The sequence below is a fragment of the Adelges cooleyi genome, unplaced genomic scaffold (genome assembly GCF_023614345.1).
Source record: "Adelges cooleyi isolate 19-005CV unplaced genomic scaffold, UGA_ACOO_1.1 ACOO_flye_CR_arks_rails_tigmint_CR_PRNA_61, whole genome shotgun sequence".
NCBI classification, from domain to species: domain Eukaryota; kingdom Metazoa; phylum Arthropoda; class Insecta; order Hemiptera; family Adelgidae; genus Adelges; species Adelges cooleyi.
The window spans coordinates 1-19,194 of NW_026096308.1; the positions used below are offsets into that span (position 1 = coordinate 1).

The 19,194-nt window shown below is 27.6% G+C and overlaps 2 protein-coding genes across 2 annotated transcripts; both read left to right on the top strand.

Moving 5' to 3' along the window:
* Positions 1-3,072: 3,072 nt before the first annotated feature.
* Positions 3,073-5,801, top strand: LOC126844070 (uncharacterized). The gene is made up of 6 exons (XM_050581926.1): positions 3,073-3,219; positions 3,354-3,398; positions 4,150-4,179; positions 4,241-4,273; positions 5,059-5,083; positions 5,568-5,801. The coding sequence occupies exons 1-6, from the start codon at positions 3,156-3,158 to the stop codon at positions 5,701-5,703; spliced, it is 333 nt and encodes a 110-aa protein (XP_050437883.1). The 5' UTR covers positions 3,073-3,155; the 3' UTR covers positions 5,704-5,801.
* A 5,829-nt stretch (positions 5,802-11,630) lies between these two features.
* On the top strand, positions 11,631-14,623 carry LOC126844059 (uncharacterized). Its single transcript, XM_050581911.1, has 7 exons — positions 11,631-11,829; positions 11,938-11,982; positions 13,479-13,508; positions 13,583-13,612; positions 13,701-13,727; positions 14,082-14,106; positions 14,479-14,623. Exons 1-7 carry the CDS (start codon positions 11,766-11,768, stop codon positions 14,621-14,623), a joined length of 366 nt encoding a protein of 121 aa, XP_050437868.1. The 5' UTR covers positions 11,631-11,765.
* The last annotated feature ends 4,571 nt before the right edge of the window (positions 14,624-19,194 follow it).

The following is a 19,194-nucleotide window of genomic DNA, read 5'->3' on the forward strand; positions in this document are numbered from 1 at the left end:
TGAATACGTTTCCGTGTTAGTCAACAAATTTCACATCAAACCATATTTTTTCTTATTTCCATAAATTGACTTAAAAGCTCAAGACAAATAAAAAAAACAATCCTCGTGTTTAGAATTCGTTTCCGTGTTCGAAAACAAACATCACATCAAACACATCTTTCCTTTCTTGTTTCAATAAGTTTTAAAAGCACAACAAAAATAAGTATTACAGTATATGTGTTTTCAATATGTTTCCGTGTTAGACAACAAATAACCCATCAAACTATATGTTTTCTCATTTCACTAAATTATTTTAAAAGCCCAAGACAAATAAATAACACAACTTATTTGTTTTAAATACGTTTCGGTGTTAGAAAACAAACATCACATCAAACCATACATTTCCTTATTTTAATCCATTTTTGAATAAAAACTAGACAAATAAGTAACACAGCCCTTGTAGATAGAATTCGTTTCCGTGTTGGAAAACATACATCATATCAAACCATATATTTTCTCACTTAAATATATCACAATATAATACAATAATATATTATTATATGTTCCTAAATATACGCAACACAATGTACATTTTCAGCAGATAAGCGAAATTCAATTATTCGACAAAAAAACGCATACCAATTTAGTTAGATAAATGCGTCTCGCCGTTTTACTAAACGTCACTTGTTTCCCCAAAAAACAGTGTATTGTGTAGGTACGTTTGGAAAAAATACTGTTTGTTTTAATACAATTATTAGGGAATCCCATTTTTCAAATTATGTTTTGTAAATTATACCTCCAAGATGGCAAGAATTATATTGTGCTGATCCGCTGAACTGTGCATTGTGTTGCCTATATATAGTAATATAATAGAATATTATGTTGTGTTGTATTGTTACATTATTTTAAATATAATATATGTAATTTTTTTTTTGGGATAAAAATAAATACTGAACTTTAGAGGTTTACTGTGACAGTTTTTGATAGACACTCCATTCTAAAATATATTTAGATTTATTTAGAAATATATTTATGCGCTTTTAAAAAAATGTATTGAAATACGAAAACGTATATTTCATATTAAAATACACACAATAACCACAACATAAATATTTTAAGCAATCTTATTTGGGAAAATTTATTTATTATTTATATATACTTAGGCTTTTTATTCTTTATAAAACTGGGATTCGTAGAGAAAATAATCTATTCGTGTGGTTTTTGAGTTGTACACTAATTTGTTGTAGCTAAAGTAATAGATAAAATGCACCTAAAATTAACTGTTTTCTTAATATTTTCTGGTTTGATTATAAATCCTGTTGTGGGTCCTCCATATAAAGCAGAGACGGCCATGAACCATGTTAATCTTCTACAATTATTGTAAAATCAGGGTTCTAGTGTACGAGCAAATAAATAGTTCTAACAATTAAGTACATTAAATACAAAACGTAATGCTTTTAAAAACACTTATTTTCGAAAAAAAGACAATAATAATTCTGTATTAGTAAATTTGTAATGTATAATGTTAAAACTTAAAAATGCATGATACCTACAGTTCTTTGTTATTAATTTAGTTGGCAACAGTTGTTGTGAAAAACAACATGTTTTCGATAAGTAAAAAATAAAACTATACATGGTTATACATAAATGGTGGTAAAACACTGTACATGATAATGTAAGAAAATAAATCATTGGATTTTGTGTAAACATAAGATTGAAATCAAATATAAAACGCAAGTTGAGTGCATAAAATATTAATGATTAAATATATAAGGGGTTGTTCAGGGGGGGGGGAGAGATTTTGGTTTCTTGTAGGTATAGTAAAATTGTTATTAATTATAATCATATTATTAATGATCATTTATCTTAAAGATGAATTAATAATTACAATTTATTACACGCACTTATAAACTAAACATTCTCATAATTTACAATAACATATGTATATAAACTTGAGCCAAGGGGGGCGATTGCCTCATCGCCCCCTCCATCTCAAACCCCCCAATGGGGTTTTTTTTGGGGGGGGGGGGTTTCCGGCATTTAAGACAATCCCGTACAACAAATTTCCCTCCATCTCTCTCTGTCTTCTGCTACTTCCCTACAGTGGATCTACTGCTTTAACGACTCTCTCACCCACCACTTAAGTTAAGAAGGTTAAGAAGCATAAATATTATATTAGTATGTTATGTGATAATATTATAGCTATACTGAAATAATTTTAATGAAATCTTGATTTGGACCAAAAACAAAGCTATACATATTTTTTTTTTGTATTGTGTTAAATTTTAAAGATTTTCCATTTGTTTACATAGCTATAGGGATTTCAGAAAAATGCTTTGAACACTTAAGTACACAAAAGACAAAACGAAATATGAAAACAACTTGTTTTTGCCGAAGAATAATAATAATATTGAAACTTTACGATACCAACATATACATTTGTCATTTGCTTACATTGCAACGGTCCTTGTGGAATAGTCGAATACTTACGATTTTGTTTAACACTAATAAGCTCTTTATGTAGCTAAATCTATTCGGGTGGAATAAAATTATATTGTAATAATATTATAGAAATTTAAATATAATCATAAAAATATAAACTTTGTATGAGGTTAAATGGTGGTTTAATTAGTTAAAAGAACAGTCCAATTAGTTTCAAATTTGTATGGTATTATATTTTTAAGATAAAGTAAGTAGACAATTAAAGTACAAAAATAACCAAAACAATTTCCCAAACCCCAGAAGGGGTGGTAACTATTTTGTCTAAATTTATCATTTTCGAGCAAAGTTTTAGAACACAAGGTCTGAAAATTAGGCTGAAGGTAGATCTAGCGCGGGGTTAAAAAAATATATGGGATTTTTTTTAGCTGAATCAACAGTGAACAATATTTATTCAATTTGAACGCTTTACAACATGTTTTTCGTCTTTCTGGCATACTCTCTGCAAATTAATAACTGAGGGCCCTCCCAAATCTATTGCACACATTACATATACTGTGTTGGTAAATTTTAAATTATTGTTGTTTACTCTGTATGATCAGGTGTAGTTTTTATATTTTTGCTAACTGCTCGATATAGGTAACTCGATCTTCATTCGTTAGATTCCCTCACAATCCTACAGTTGTTCTTCACGTTTAATATTCTCTTTACCGCAGTATAATCTCATTCGCTTTATAATGGCAACTATCAGGTACTTCTTTATTGTTTTATCCGTCTGTGTTGTTTGTTCGTTTGCAGATGGTATGTATAATTTAAGTTTTTATACTACAAACCTAGATATAAATACAGATATATATATATATATATATCCTTTGATTTATCTAACCAGCTATCATATTTTCACAATACATTTATTGTTAATTTTGTTTTTTTAGATAGATTCAAAAAACATGACTTACTTCTCTTACCAATGGCGGATGGTAATTATAATTATGTTTACCTTAAGTATACATACTCACAATATTATGTGGATGTTATTTTTATTATAATAATAATCACTGGTGTGACTGGATTTTTTTTGGGGTATATATGTATAATATAGTACATGTAATTTATTATAATTTTTGGGCCGGCTGGAGACTCTACCCAACTTTAACCCAAACTAAAAGGGCTTAGCCTTTATTGTCCATCCTTAAGTCCGCCTATGATTAGCCAGCTACTTGGTAGTGGCGTGTAACTAAGCAAAACAAATTAATAATCATTTTTTTTTTTAAATATGCTTTTCTAACTTTAAACTTTATTCTTAAATGTCTTGATTCCCAAGTCTAATTTAAAGTTGAGGTTATAAAATAGTTTGAGTTCAGAACCAAAACAAAATTGATGAGATAAAATGTTCCTTACTAAGTTGAGTGTTTATAATTGCTTAAATTTTAAGAAAATTTACTTAAAACCCAAATACGACTTTTAAATTATGTACAATATATTTTTTAAGTTCTATAATTGCATTAAAAAAAGAAAAATAATTAATTGTATTGTTCATATTTCAATATATTAATAAGATAAATTAAATGCTGCTCCATTATATTGAAATGTGCTGAATAGGAGCTGAAGGAGATTTTGATAAAAATAAAAATGTATTTAAAAATTGATAGATTATCAATTACTTTACACTAATGTATTCCAAACTCGACTAAGGCATTCATTTTAAAGTAATATTTTGTTTTATTCAAGTGCTCGGCGGTTTGAAGTTTGTAGCTGAAGGTAAAAGTATAATAAAATGGGTTCTAAGACAAAATGTTATTTTATAATATTTTCCTTGCAGATGGTAAAAGTCCGTTGCATAGTGATAGATCAAGTAAATATGAATTTTTTAAATTAAGTTTTAGGTAAAATTTTATTATTACTTTCATTGCAGGTAAACATCCAGGTACCAAGGATACCCACAGGGACAGGGGGGCGGGGAACTCCCTCCTTGGTTTTCTGAAAATTAAAAAAAATGTGTACCCCCCCAGAATTTTTACCTGCGGGCTCTCCCTTGATCCAGATTATACTAATCTAGACATAATGAAGATTTTTTAATCTATGACAGTAACAAACATAGACTTGCTAAATGAACAAATCGGTCCAGCGTTTTTGTCCTTATAATTTTTAAGCACAATTTCGTCATAACTAGTGTTTGTTATATTATTTAAAAAATAGTTTTTATACGTTTAACAGGCCGAATGTGCTGATATTTTGGCTTAGTTTTTCGAGGGCAATATTTTGTTTCATATAATTTTAAATAATTGTTCAAATTTATTTTTTACTGTTTTATCAACTATATTTTATTTAAGTATTTTAAATTCTAAAAAAGCCAGACAAGTGGTGTCCAGTCATAGTGGAAACGGGGAAGTCACAGGTTTAAAGAAATTATTATCACCTAAAGTGATAAAAGCACTAAGAAACACGGCCACTTAGTTTAATACTTTCTTATTGTACAAATTTGTATTTAATAAACTAAGTTACAATTTTCTTAACCTTATTAGTATTAACGGGGAGTGGGGAAGTGTCCATTATTTGCTACACTTATGACAAAACATTTCGACACAGATATTTTATTATTATGTAAAATATTTTATAAACAACTTTTCTGCTTTACAGGTTCAATGCTTATTATAAAAAAAGAGTGAGTATTCATATTTCTATCGACGTTTTACTAGGAAAAACATTTTCAACTTTTTTTTTACAATGTCAAAACCAGTTGAGTTCAGTAACGGCGCCAAAACTTTTGCATTAGGTGGGCCAGGCCGAGGCCAACATTTTTTAAAAGGGGAAGGGCACAATTTGAACTGGTCATTATCTGTGGTGGATGTGCCCCACTTCCCCCTCACCCAAATCACACAGAATATAGGCACAACATTAACTAAATAATAAAAAGTACATAAAAATATTAGCCAATCCAAATAGTCCAGTATCTCTTATAGGGAATTTAATTTTTATTTTGTGATGCTTTAGCTTAGATATTTTTTTTTTTGATAGTGTCTTCTCATTAACGTATTACAATATAATTAACTACAATCAAGAGCAATTGACTTCTTACATTTTTTATGAAATACTTGGGCTATTGCATAGAATATTAAAAAATAAAGCTATAGCTATTTTATTTTTAGTTCTCCTGCATACAATGATGTTATGAAAAAAATTGACGAAAACGAAGCGTTACCACACGGTGATAAGTTCTCATTCATTTATACGTTTGACGTACAAGATTGGCGCTTTGGAACTATAAACGTTGAAGATAATTGATATTGCCTGGATAAAAAAAAAATAAACATTATACATTTTTTTATTTAAAATACACATAAAATTATAATAGTTTCATTTTAAAAGCAATATAATGTCATAAAAACACAATAAAAATATTTTAATATAAATATATGGTCATGTGTTTTTCATACGTTATTGACCTTTAAATACTTCTTTATAGCTATTGTCAAGTATAACATATGTCTTAGACAATTTTTTGAGCTTACATTTGTTTTTATTTAGGTCTAGAGCAATTATTATTAATATTCAGTCTAATCGATCAAGTCAACTTGTTTCGCATTTTACCCTAGTCCCAAAATCTACCTGGAGAACTTACAGATTTACATTGATTTGAATAGTTTAAACTATTACTTGACTTTATTTTATATTTTCCAAATAGACAATGAGCACACATAAAAAACAATACCTTTATTATATAATTTTAGTTCTAATAAACATGTTTAAGATCCACTCTTTGGCATAAAAGCACAAACAATATTTACTTATATATGGCAAATAATATAACTCTTTTTATATCTTTTAATTAACTCATAATTAAGACAAAATATTGCGGCTATTGACAAATAAAACATAAGTCCTAGATCAATTTCCTAAAACGTCCTAACTCGACAATACCATCACTCGGTCGTAAAGTATTTTGTGGGCTGCAATTTGTTTGATAACAATAATAAATAATAATTGTACAAAACTTATCAATTTATGACTTACTCACTTACAACCATAGTTGTTTTCATTATATTAGAGAATCAATGTTATTTTTCAGTGTCTATTTTTTACTACGTGTAATTGAAGATTTCCTAGGACATAGTTATGACATGGGGCGCTAGTTGACTTTTAGATATAAGATATTGACGAATTGTTTTTTACACTTTATCGAACATAACAAATTGCCTGATTAGTGTTTCTAGTTTTAACTAAAACTCTATCTCAGACTTAAACAGCTTGCGCATAGTATTTTAGTTTTCTTAAACATGTTAATTGTTAATATGCAAAAATGTTATTATTTCCACAGAACTGTAACTTTGTATTTTAGTTGATGTGTTTTTGTTTATTGGTTTGTATTTTGGACATTTTGTTTTTTTTTTTAGTCTAGTAGTTAAGCTATAAAGCCATCAGAACGTTACACGTCTGGTTTTTTTAAACTTGCGTATTTGTACATAAGTAACCTACATAATTTTCTAGTTAGTTAATATCAAAATATGTTATTATTTTAACAATACACGGGCACGATATTTTATCAATCTCAATCTATCCCAAAAAAGGTTCATCCTTACGCAAAATATAATTTATTATAATGTAGGGTTTCAGGATTTTTTTTTTATATTGTTTGTCCATCAAAACTATGCTACAACAAAAAAATTCTAAAACATTAAAACCCAATTTATTTTACACGAGAAAAGAAAAAAAATTAAAAATCTGTTTACTACAAAATTGAAATCGGACCATCCTAAGTATAGTCGATAATTTGTTTAGTTTTTTAGTCTAAAATGTAAAAAAAAATCCGACTGCACGAAACTCCCATAAGTACAATATTTTCGGTTAGGTATTCTTGAAAAGGTTTCTTTTATTTAATACATGTTATCATTGATTATAAATACTGTAGATATTATATATACTATATTATAGATAATATTTATAATCAATGATAATATGTGTTTGATAAAACAATTTAAAAATTAATCTATAATTATTGTAAAAACAGAGTGCTACAATACAGGAAAATAAATTGAAAATTTAAAGTTCATCCTCTGACATTCTTGAAAAATGTGTAGTCTACACGTTTATGGAATTAGAAACATATGTTCCCATTTGAAAAAAACCGACGCCCTTACTTGTATACGTAAAACAAGTATCGACAAAAATTATAGACGAAATGTATTAATCAATTTTAGTGTTTGGATTTTAAGTTTTCATCATTCTGTTCGAATTCTATTATTTTGCTAAGATATTACAGTTCCCCTTACAATATTACATTACTTTTTATGTTAATTTTAATGATTATAAAAAATGTACTAAAAATAAAACAGGCTTTTTTTTACATTGTTTGTCCACCAAAACAATGCTAAAATAAAAAAATGCACATTATGCAGACAAATCATACCAATTTTTTTTATTTATGTTAAACTACAATTATTTATTTATGATGGAAAATTTATATCATTCTGAATATTGGTTTTTTTGACTCGAGGCGGAGAAAATGTTTAATTTTTTTTTCTTTATTCTTCTATACGCTAAGGCACTAATGTACAGTTAATAGATATAAATTGAAAATTAGTATTTAAATTTTATTCGCATTTTCCGTATTGTACAAAAACCAAGGTTTCGGGTTTTTGCATTAAATACAGCACTTTTTACAATGACAGCTGAAATGTACACAAATGACAAATATTTTAATACAACCTTTATTTTTGATTTTAACAAAAATTGGTCATCATTATAATGTATGTAACAATAGAGTAATATCATACAGAACAATTCTTTTAAGCATTTAAAAACACAAAAAAAATGAAACATAATACAATTAAAAATAAACCTGGGTTATTTTTAGTGCATTTGCTTGTCTGCTTCCTAGCATACTTAAACGTTAATAACGAAATCAAAACCTATAAAAATTGATTTGTAAAATATAACAGCTCTCGTAATGTTAAAATAAAATGTTTTAAAGAGAATAAAGTTTAACTCTTGTATGGGTGTCTTTGTATTTTGTACTAGAATATTATATCAATGTGTTTTAAACAACGCTCTCATAAACAGGTAGTACTCTACCTTTATACACACTATTGCAAACATATATCAAAATAAAGAAAATGTATTTTTGAATCTGTTCTAAAAAAGAACCTCTTGAAAAAAAAAACGGTTATATTAAACAGTTTTAACTGTAGTTTAAAATCATATTGTAAAAGTGATTAAAAATATTAGATATTGCAAGTTTTTAAACAGAAATGTTGAGCCTATGTTTTATTTTAATAGAACCACAAAGCCCATTAAACTATATAGCTGTTATAACTATTCCCGGGTCGCGCAATTCGCATAGAAACTGTGGACAACAGTTAATATTGAATTGGCCAGGCAGATTTTAACTATTCAATAATTGAATACAGTTAATTATTTTCCAACGAAAATCCTGACCTAGCCTCCAATCAATAGACATAATGGGATACGGACTACGTGTCATTCTTGTCTTAAAATATGTTGTAGCAAGTATGAGCATTTAGCTGGGAAGATAAACTGAAGATCATTTAGACCTTGAAACGAGTATTATTTACGTTATCCTTCAAACCCGGGATGAGTTCCAATATGTTTCTGTTAGTCATGTAGTTATTTAAGTGTTTTATACTTATGTGTTTATTTAATGCTATTAGTAATTTTTTCTGTGAGTTGCTTTAGTTTTTCTAAAATTTTACAAATTAGGGTATTGATGATAACACCATTTTCAATACTCAAAATAATATTATCTAAATGGACACTTGTTTCAAATTAAGAACAACCATATTATTATTTCCAGAGAACTGTAATTTTGAAATTCGGTTGATTATTTTTTGTCTAGTAGTTAAGCTTGAGCCATCAGAACACACCAGTTACACATCTGGTTTTCTTTAAACATATGTATTTGTATATGAGTAACCTACATATTTTTCTAGTTTAATATCAAAATATGTTATTATTTTAACAATACACCTGCACGATATTTTATCAATCTCAATCTATCCCAAAAAAGGTTCATCCTTACGCCAAATATAAATTATTATAATATATTCCAATTCCTGACAAGCATTTTACCGGCCGATCTCTGTATTTTTTTGTAGGTTTTATGAATACCTAACAAAAACTGTATGCACCTTTGTAATCTATAAGCTAGTTATTACCTAAATGAAAAAAAAAATGTTTACATTTCAATGAGCTTTAAAAACGGTACAACGAGTAAATCTTTGTAAAAAAAACCGGCGTTAAAAATATAAATTTTCTAATTTGATATTAAGGCCAATATTAAATATAAAAGCTTATAGTTTGAATTAAAACGAAACATGATTATTGGTAGATAATATCATCAATCTACGAATACATTTAATGTCCTACATGAACAAGTTTATCATGTAAGTATTGAAACAAACATTTCAAAAACTCAAAATAAACCTAACCTAAAATAAAAAAAAGTTCAAAAATGTACATATTTTGAACTTATTAAAAATATTCAGCGCGCTATTAAAAAAAAAAAAAAAAAAAACACCATTTGTTTCAAATTTGTATTGTATGTTATATTTTCAAAATATAGTAAGTAGACGCATAAAGTACTAATAAAACGTGTTGAAAAACCAAAACCATTTCCCAAACCCTATTCCCTAGAAGGGGTGGAAAATGTTGTCTATATTAATCTTTTTCCGTCAAAGTTTTATGACTCAAGGTCTGAAAATTAGACTGCGGGTAGATCTAGTGAGAGGCTAAAAAAAAGTTGGGCATTTTTAAGCTGAATCAACAGTGAACAATATTTACTCAATTCGAACGCTTTCAACATGTTTTTCGTCTTTCTGGTCTGCTCGCTGCATATTAAAAACTGAGGGGCCTCCCCAAATCTTTGGGACGCATTACATTTGTGTTGGTATATATTAAGTTATTGTTGTTTGTTCTGTATGTTCAGGTGTAGTTTCTATATTTTTGTTACCTATGTCGACATAGGTAACTTGATCATTAGTTAAAACCGCATGCATTTTTGTAACCGTCTATTAGCTAATAATTTGTGAAAATTAGAAGCTCTACAAAAATGGCTATAGTAATAATTAAAAATACAGTTTTGGGAACAACAAAAACCTATCTGAATGACTAAACAAACAATTTGGACGAACGTCTTCTGATAGTTTAGCTTCGAGAAGGGGGAATGCCACAAGACATTATCATGTTGCAGTATATTTTCTTTTAGGGAAATATGATACTTGTTTTGTACTTTTAATGTCCATTTTAAATTTACTTCGAGTTCTCAAGTTGCGAAGAGAATAACTGCGCATAACTTGTTTAATGTAACCAAACAAAATTCACCTTGACGTCATTAAGAGGCCTCAACACCTGTGTCTTTTCTTACGAAAACAACACATTTTTTTATTTTGCTGTACTCTGAAATGTGTTAAACTACAATAATTTTGAAAACTAGTACCCATTTTTCAATAGTTATTCGATGCATATATCGTAGTACATTTTTAAATGAAGTTTTAAATTTTGTTGTAAGAATTATTATTATTCACAATACCCTTTACCACTCAATTTCAATTGTAATTTTTATTAATACCTAATAACAAATGTACTCGCCAACAAAAAAAAAAAATCAATTCGATCACAGAAATCAAAATTCAAAGAAATCTCTGAATTTTATTAGGAGAATATAGCATATTATATTTTTTGAGGAATTGCCGACTTTTTAAAAATTCTGATATCTTCCTCAGAATTTCAGTAAAAATTATAAACATTTCTGAGTTTTATAGAAAAATTTATACAAATAACTACTGTCTTATGGTGCAAAGTGATTTTAACGCATGTTTAGTTACTTGGGATGATAACCTTGATTTAAAGCCAACGCAAATTCCTACCTTGTCCCGTATTTCTAAACCCTATCCCTAGAAGGGGTGGAAACTTTTGTCTATATTTATCTGTTTCCATCAAAGTTTTATGACTCAAGGTCTGAAAATTAGGCTGAAGGTAGATCTAGTGCGGGGTTAAAAAAAATTATGGAATTTTTTTTAGCTGAACCAACAGTGAACAATATTTACTCAATTTGAACGCTTTGCAATATGTTTCTTCGTCTTTTTGGCATTCTCTCTGCAAATTAAATACCGAGGGCTCTCCCAAATCTATGGCACACATTACCTATATTGTGTTGGTATATTTTAAGTTATTGTTGTTTACTCTGTATAATCAGGTGTAGTTTTCATATTTTTGCTAACTGCTCGACACAGGTAACTCGATCTTCATTCGTTAGATTCCCTCACATACCTACAGTTGTTCTTAACGTTTAACATTCTCGTTTACCGCAGTATACTCTCATTCGATTTATAATGGCAACTATCAGTTACTACTTTATTGTTTTATCTGTCTGTGTTGTCTGTACGTTTGCAGATGGTACGTATAATTTAAATGTTTATACCACAACCCATATATATATATAAATATTATACATATATGTTATTCTCTGATTTACTAGCTATCATATATATATTTTTTTTTTAGGTAGATTCAAAAAAGATGACTTAGCTCTCTATACAAGATTTACGGGTAATTAACACATTAAACATACATACAGATAATATTATGGAAATGTCATATTATTATAATAATAATCATAGGCAAACAAAAGACTTCATTTTTAGTGGGGTCTATACAATATGGTGCATGTAATTTATTAAAATGTTTTGGCCGACTGGACACTCTACACGAATTAAATTGAACTTAAAAGTGAAAAATAATTGTTTAACGAGAACTATCTATCAATGAGTTGTAATTCAGTTTTTAAAAATACAATTTCAAACAATGTTACACGTCTTTAAATTTGGACTAAAAAGAAAAGCTTGTTTGCTTATACCTTTGTTGCACAGGGTCACATATTTTTAGTTAAAATTTAAAGATGTTTAACATTATTTAAAATTGTAGTTGATTTTCGATTGGTTTCAAAGTAATTGACGTTTTAAACATGATGTAGTACAAATATATGGTTAGTTAATGTACTTGCAAAAAACTTTTACAAAAAAAATACATTACAAATAAAAGTTTTTTTTACCAATATTTAGAAAAACATGTTTTTAAACAAAATGTATTAATTTATTTTTCACTTTTTACTTTTATTTAAAGGTGCTTAATGATTGTGAATAGATTACTATTTTTTTTTAATAGCTAAGGCACTATTTTTTCAAAAAACATGTAACTTTAAAGAAAATGGTCACTATATTTGACCGATTTACTACATTTATATTGGCGCATATACTCTCTTAAGTACTCATAAAATGTAATTAATAAAAATATTGCCGCAACTCTTTTTGTTAAAATATTATTAAAATACCGACGTGCCATTGTAATTATGTATTGTGTAATATATTTCCAGTTTAATGAACATTTTTGAAATTTTTAATCCCAGAACAAAAACCGTTATGAAAATATTTGCAAAATGACAATAATTATTTTAGAAAACGTTACTTCTTTTTTTTCTCCAAGTAAAGTAAACAAAATACCAACGATGATAATTTCGTTATTAAAGTGTTGTTAAAGTAATGGTTTTAAAATAATGACTTGTTTTTCAGTTTAGCTTTAATTATGATTTCTTACAGTAGTGTAATCTATCCCGATTAGATTTAAATGTACTATAATACTAATATTTAAAATTTGATAGATTATAATATAATTATTTGATAGGCGAGGTTAGCAATAGTATTATAATGTGTATAGAATTATGTATGTCATAATTATAAAATTATGGAAAAATATAATGTGACTTTTATCCAATAGTACATTATCTTCCCCTATTATTTATGGAGCACAAAACTTTTTTCCAAATCTGACTAAAGCATTCGTTGGATTTATCATTATATAACTAATGAAGTTGTGTAATTTGTTTCAAAACATTTTTATTATTGGTTAAAAGTAGAGTCTATTGTTTTTTATCATAATCAAACAACACTATTACCGAACATTTAAATATTAACTGGTATTGTAGTCTGTTGATAATCACATACTAAATTAACGTTTTAGTATTAAAGTAATATGGTTTTTTATTCCAGACTCGGGTGCTATGTTTTTGGTATCTGAAGGTAAAAATATATATATATATAAAATATATATGTGTTCTCAGACAAAATGTTCATTTATAATATTTTCCTTGCAGACGGTAAAAATCCGCAAAATGACTATCGAAGTAAATATGACATTTTTTAATTTAGTTTAAGTTAAAATAATAATTGTACTAAGGTAATATTGTATTATAATTATATTTTTCATTGCAGGTACATGGCCCGGTCATGGTAATAAAGGTATGTCTTCAAAAGTTATTTACTGTTGTATCAACTATATTTTATTTAAAATTACAAATTCTAAAAAAACCCACCACAGTGGGGTCCAGTCATAGTGAAGACCGGGGGGGGGGGGTCACATGTTTAAAGAAATTATTATAACCAAAAGTGGTAAAATCACATTTGAAATGAATTTTTTTTTTATAAATTTAGTTAAAACTTTAATTTAACATTAATTCAGTTTGTGGTGAGGGGGAAAAGCCCACCATTTGTTACACCTATGGAAAAATATTTCGGCACAGATATTTTATAATTATGTAAAACAATTTGAGTAATTTAATATCATGCTATATAAAAAAATGTTCTCCTTTACAGATGCGATATTTTTTATAAAACCACAGTGAGTGTTCATATTTTTATCAACGCTTTACTAGGACAAACATTTTCAACTTATTTTTTACAAGGCCAAAACCAGTTAAGTTCAATGGCTAATTTGTATCAACTTTTGTGAGGGTTATAACAAATTAAGTAGTTTTTACCTGGGTAACGTTTTCAATCGCTGATAATAAGGGTATATATGTATTTTTTTTTTTTTTTGTTTTAAGGGAAGGGATGAATTTTGAATTGTTGCCATTATAAAATACCTTATGTGAACGATTTTCGATTTGCTGATCGTAACACGACCTCATACATTTTTTAAGATATACTTAAGCTATTTCACAGGATGATTAAAAACTTAAGTTATATTCATTTTATTTTAATTACCAATTAGTCTTCCTGTCTACGATTATGTTATCAAACAGCTCGACGAAATGGAGATAGACGATGAGGAGAAGTACAAAATTCGTATGCTTTTTTATCCAAATGATTGGCGCTTTGGAGAAATTGAAGTAGAGGAAGTACAAACTCCGATCTAGACTTTAATCTTATTGGTTTGGGCATTAATAAATGTATTATATTATTATGTTATGTTACTGATGTATGATTATATTATTATACTAATTTTAATGATACTTCTCGGAATGGAAAAAAAGAAAACCTTATTCTAAGTATGAATAAAATAATAAAATCACAATTGTCGAATAATAATAATACATATTGAATTTTAAATAAACATTAAATTATAATAGTTTAACTAATTTAATAACATAATAAAAATATATAATGTGTAAAATATGTTTTTCGTGATTGATTGACTTTAAAAACTTATTTATAGATATTGTCAAATATAGCATAAGTCCTCTTTCAATTTGGTGTTTATATTTTTTTTATTTTCGTCAAGAGCCACTTAAGTGTAATCTTTCAAAACTGCTTGATTCGCATTTTACCCTAGTTCCAAAAACTACCGGGAAGAACTACTTTTACCACAGATTTATATTGATATGAATATTTTAACCTATTACTTGACTTTATTTTATCTTTTTCAAATAAACAATAAGCACAAAAAAAAAACACTTTTATCCTATAATTTTTGTTTTAATAAACATATTTAAGATCCACTCGTAGGTCAGATAAGCATAAATGATATGTACTATAATACATGATAAAAAATATAATTCTTTTTGTAATTACTCTATAATAAAGAAAAAATAAAAAAAATTAGAGGTACTCGTACTACACAGCTGGAGCTAACTAAGGCATTTTATTGAATTTAATGGTTACTTTTTTTGGTACACTATGGTTATATGAGTAAAAGGGTAAAGTCAGTAGCCAGTAAAGATATAAGCCAGCTTTGGTTATTAATAATAACAATTTATTACAATGCACTTATAAACGTTTTCAAAATATACATAACACACAAAAACACGGCCCAATGGGGGGGGGGGCGATTGCCTCATGGCGGATTTTAGATGGTAGGGGCAACATCTAAAATCCGCCACTGAGAAAAGACCCATAAATTATATTACTATGTACTGGGATAAATTACAGCTATATTAAAATAATTTTAATGAAAACTTGATTCCGACCAAACACAAAACTATACACATTTTTTGTACTGTGTTAAATTTTAAAGATTTTTCATATGTTTACATTGCTACAGTAATTCAAGAAAAATGGTTCAAACGCTTAAATATACAAACGACAAAACGAAATATGAAAACAACTAGTTTTTGCTAAAGAGCAATGATAAAGTTAAATTTGTTTGATACCAACAGGCAACAGACATTAATCAATTGTTAACATTGCAACAGACCTTGTGCAATAGTCGAATACAGACAATTTTGTTTAACTCTAATGTAGCTAAATATATTCGGGTGGAAACAAAATTATATTGTAATAATATTATAGACATTTAGAAATAATTATAAAAATATGAAATGTATTTGAGGTTAAATGGTAGTGGTTTCAGGGTTTCTGTTTATCGTATTATGCTTGTACTATGAATTATTTTCATTTACACAATACCCATATTTTACAAAAATGATTCAAATAAATTGTTACTTACAAAAACACATTTACTTTAACTACCGAAAATTGCACCAAAATTAGTTAAATAACTTTTTAGTAACAAATGAAATTGCAGTTGTCAATAAAAATCCAACAATTTATACATTTTATTATTATTGTGTTTCTTCTATTAGGTTGTCTAAATAGCTTATTCTGCATTAAACTCATTGTATTATTGTTTATTAATAGTTTATTATTCATAATGTAATAGGGTATCCCATATTTTCGGAATGGTGCCTAATAAATCGTTGAGATAGTATAAGTAATTATATAAATCAAATTAATTGGATTTTTATGTTTTAATATGTCTATTACGCCAAATCCTATGGTACACGGATTTGGCCTAGAAGACATAATATTAAAAACCATAGAAAACGAACAGATTGGTGTAAATTTAAAGTTAAGACGCTGACATTCTTTACAATTTGCAGAAGCCACTCACTCTAAGTACAATCTAAGTTAGAGTACACCAGTAGAAAAATATCGTGCACGTGTATTGTTAAAATAATAACATATTTTGATATTTAACTAGAAAAATATGTAGGTTACTCATATACAAATACATAAGTTTAAAGAAAACCAGATGTGTAACTGATGTGTTCTGATGGCTCATGCTTAACTACATCATCATAGGGTATTTGTAAAATTTTAGAAAAACTAAAGCAACTCACAGAAAAAATTACTAATAGTGTTAAATAAACACATACATATTAAACACTTAAAAAGCTACATGACTATCAGAAACATATTGGAACTCATCCCGGGTTTGGAGGATAACGTAAATAATACTCGTTTCAAGGTCTAAATGATCTTCAGTTTATCTTCCCAGCTAAATGCTCATACTTGCTACAACATATTGTAAGACAAGAATGACACGTAGTCCGTATCCCATTATGTCTATTGATTGGAGGCTAGGTCAGGATTTTCGTTGGAAAATAATTAACTGTATTCAATTATTGAATAGTTAAAATCGTGGCTTTTGTACAATACAGAAAATTCGACTAAAATTGAAATGGTAGTTTTATATTTTTATCTACTAATTATACATTAGCGCTTTAGTGTATAAAAAAATAAAGAAAAATATTAAACATTTCCTCCGCCCCAGGTCAAAAAAAAACCCCATATTTAGTGAAAACATTTAGATTTACCATTATAAATCAAAAAAATTCAGTTCAACAAAAATACAAAAAAAAATTGTTTCATAGTGTATAATTTGCCTACTTGATGAGTATTATTTTATATTTAGCTATTTTTTTATAATCGCCAAAAATTAACAAAATAAGTATTACAATATAAATAAAAAACATAAAATTAAAACTTTAAAAAATTGAAATTTTGGATTTAAAAATTTTTCTTGACATTAGAAAAAAATTGGTTCGATGCTTGTTTTACGTATACATGCATGAGCGTCGTTTTTTTCAAATACAAGCATATATTTTTAATTCCATAAACGTGTAGACTATACATTTTAAAGAATGTCAGCGTTTAAACTTTAAATTTACACTAATCTATTCGTTTCCATGGCTTTTAATATGTCTATTACGCCAAATCCGTGTACCATAGGATTTGGCGTAATAGACATATTAAAACATAAAAATCCAATTAATTTGATTTATATAATTACTTATACTATCTCAACGATTTATTAGGCACCATTCCGAAAATACGGGATACCCTCTTACATTATGGATAATAAACTATTTATTTACAATAATACAATGAGTTTAATGCAGAATAAACTATTTAGACAATCTAATAGAAGAAACACAATAATAACAAAATGTATAAATTGTTGGATTACAAGTTATCTATAACTTACAAAATATAAATTTAAACTGTTTGTCAGTCTTTGACATGGAGCCTGGTATTTTAATAATATGGTTTTATGTTTGTGAGTTTTTATTGACAACTGCAATTTCATTTGTTACTAAAAAGTTATTTAACTAATTTTGGTGCAATTTTCGGTAGTTAAAGTAAATGTGTTTTTGTAAGTAACAATTTATTTGAATCATTTTTGTAAAATATGGGTATTGTGTAAATGAAAATAATTCATAGTACAAGCTTAACACGTTTTAAATAGAAACCCTGAAGCCACTATCATTTAACCTCATATACATTTTATATTTTTATAATTATTTTAAAATGTCTATAATATTATTACAATATAATTTTGTTTCCACTCGAATAGATTTAGCTACATTAGAATTAAACAAAATTATATGTGTTCGACTATTGCACAAGGTGTGTTGCAATGTAAACAAATGACAAATGTATATGTTGGTATCGTAAAGTTTCAATATTATTATTATTCTTCGGCAAAAACAAGTTGTTTTCATATTTTGTTTTGTCGTTTATGTATTTAAGTGTTGGAATCAATTTTCTGAAATTACTGTAGCAATGTAAACAAATAAAACATCTTTAAAATTTAACACAGTACAAAAAAAATGTATAGTTTTGTTTTTGGTCGAAATCAAGTTTTCATTAAAATTATTTTTACATAGCAGTAATATTATCTCATAACATATTGAATAAAACAAACCTTCACACACAAGCCATACACCGATAACTTTTATTCAGCCCTACCTGACCCGGCCCGGAAAATTAATTTATTATTCCGCCCTAAAATGAATGGGCTACCATATGGGTAAAAGAAATTAATTTGTACTCCGTTGTTGAAAGTAATCTTAAGACATATCGAATAAAATGAGAAATTTATTAATATTATTTATGTGTAGCATAATTTTTTTTAACCCCTACATTGTGGTAATTTTCCTTTTATTTTTTTAATACTGACCATGTTCGGTTTGTAGGGTTTTTTCCCTTTGCGTTTACCTAACAACCAAGGCGTGGTCCTTTATTTTGTCCAACCAAAGGCGAATATCATGACTACCAGCCAGTAAAGGCAATCCTTTTAGCCGTGACCGCTTGGCACGGACTCGGATATGACGAACCCAAACAATTTCCCAAACCCTATTCCTTAAAAAGGAGTGAAAATTGTTGTCTATATTTATCTTTTTCCATCAAAGTTTTAGGACTCGTG

Bases quoted from the DNA above. Each gene is read 5' to 3' on its own strand.
- LOC126844070 (XM_050581926.1), top strand. From the start codon at position 3,156: ATGGCAACTATCAGGTACTTCTTTATTGTTTTATCCGTCTGTGTTGTT. The intron at 4,274-5,058 runs GTAAATATGAAT...TCTGCTTTACAG, and splicing joins GTTGCATAGTGATAGATCAA to GTTCAATGCTTATTATAAAA. The intron at 5,084-5,567 runs GTGAGTATTCAT...TTTTATTTTTAG, and splicing joins ATGCTTATTATAAAAAAAGA to TTCTCCTGCATACAATGATG.
- LOC126844059 (XM_050581911.1), top strand. From the start codon at position 11,766: ATGGCAACTATCAGTTACTACTTTATTGTTTTATCTGTCTGTGTTGTC. The intron at 11,983-13,478 runs GTAATTAACACA...TTTTTATTCCAG, and splicing joins TCTCTATACAAGATTTACGG to ACTCGGGTGCTATGTTTTTG. The intron at 13,613-13,700 runs GTAAATATGACA...TTTTCATTGCAG, and splicing joins TCCGCAAAATGACTATCGAA to GTACATGGCCCGGTCATGGT.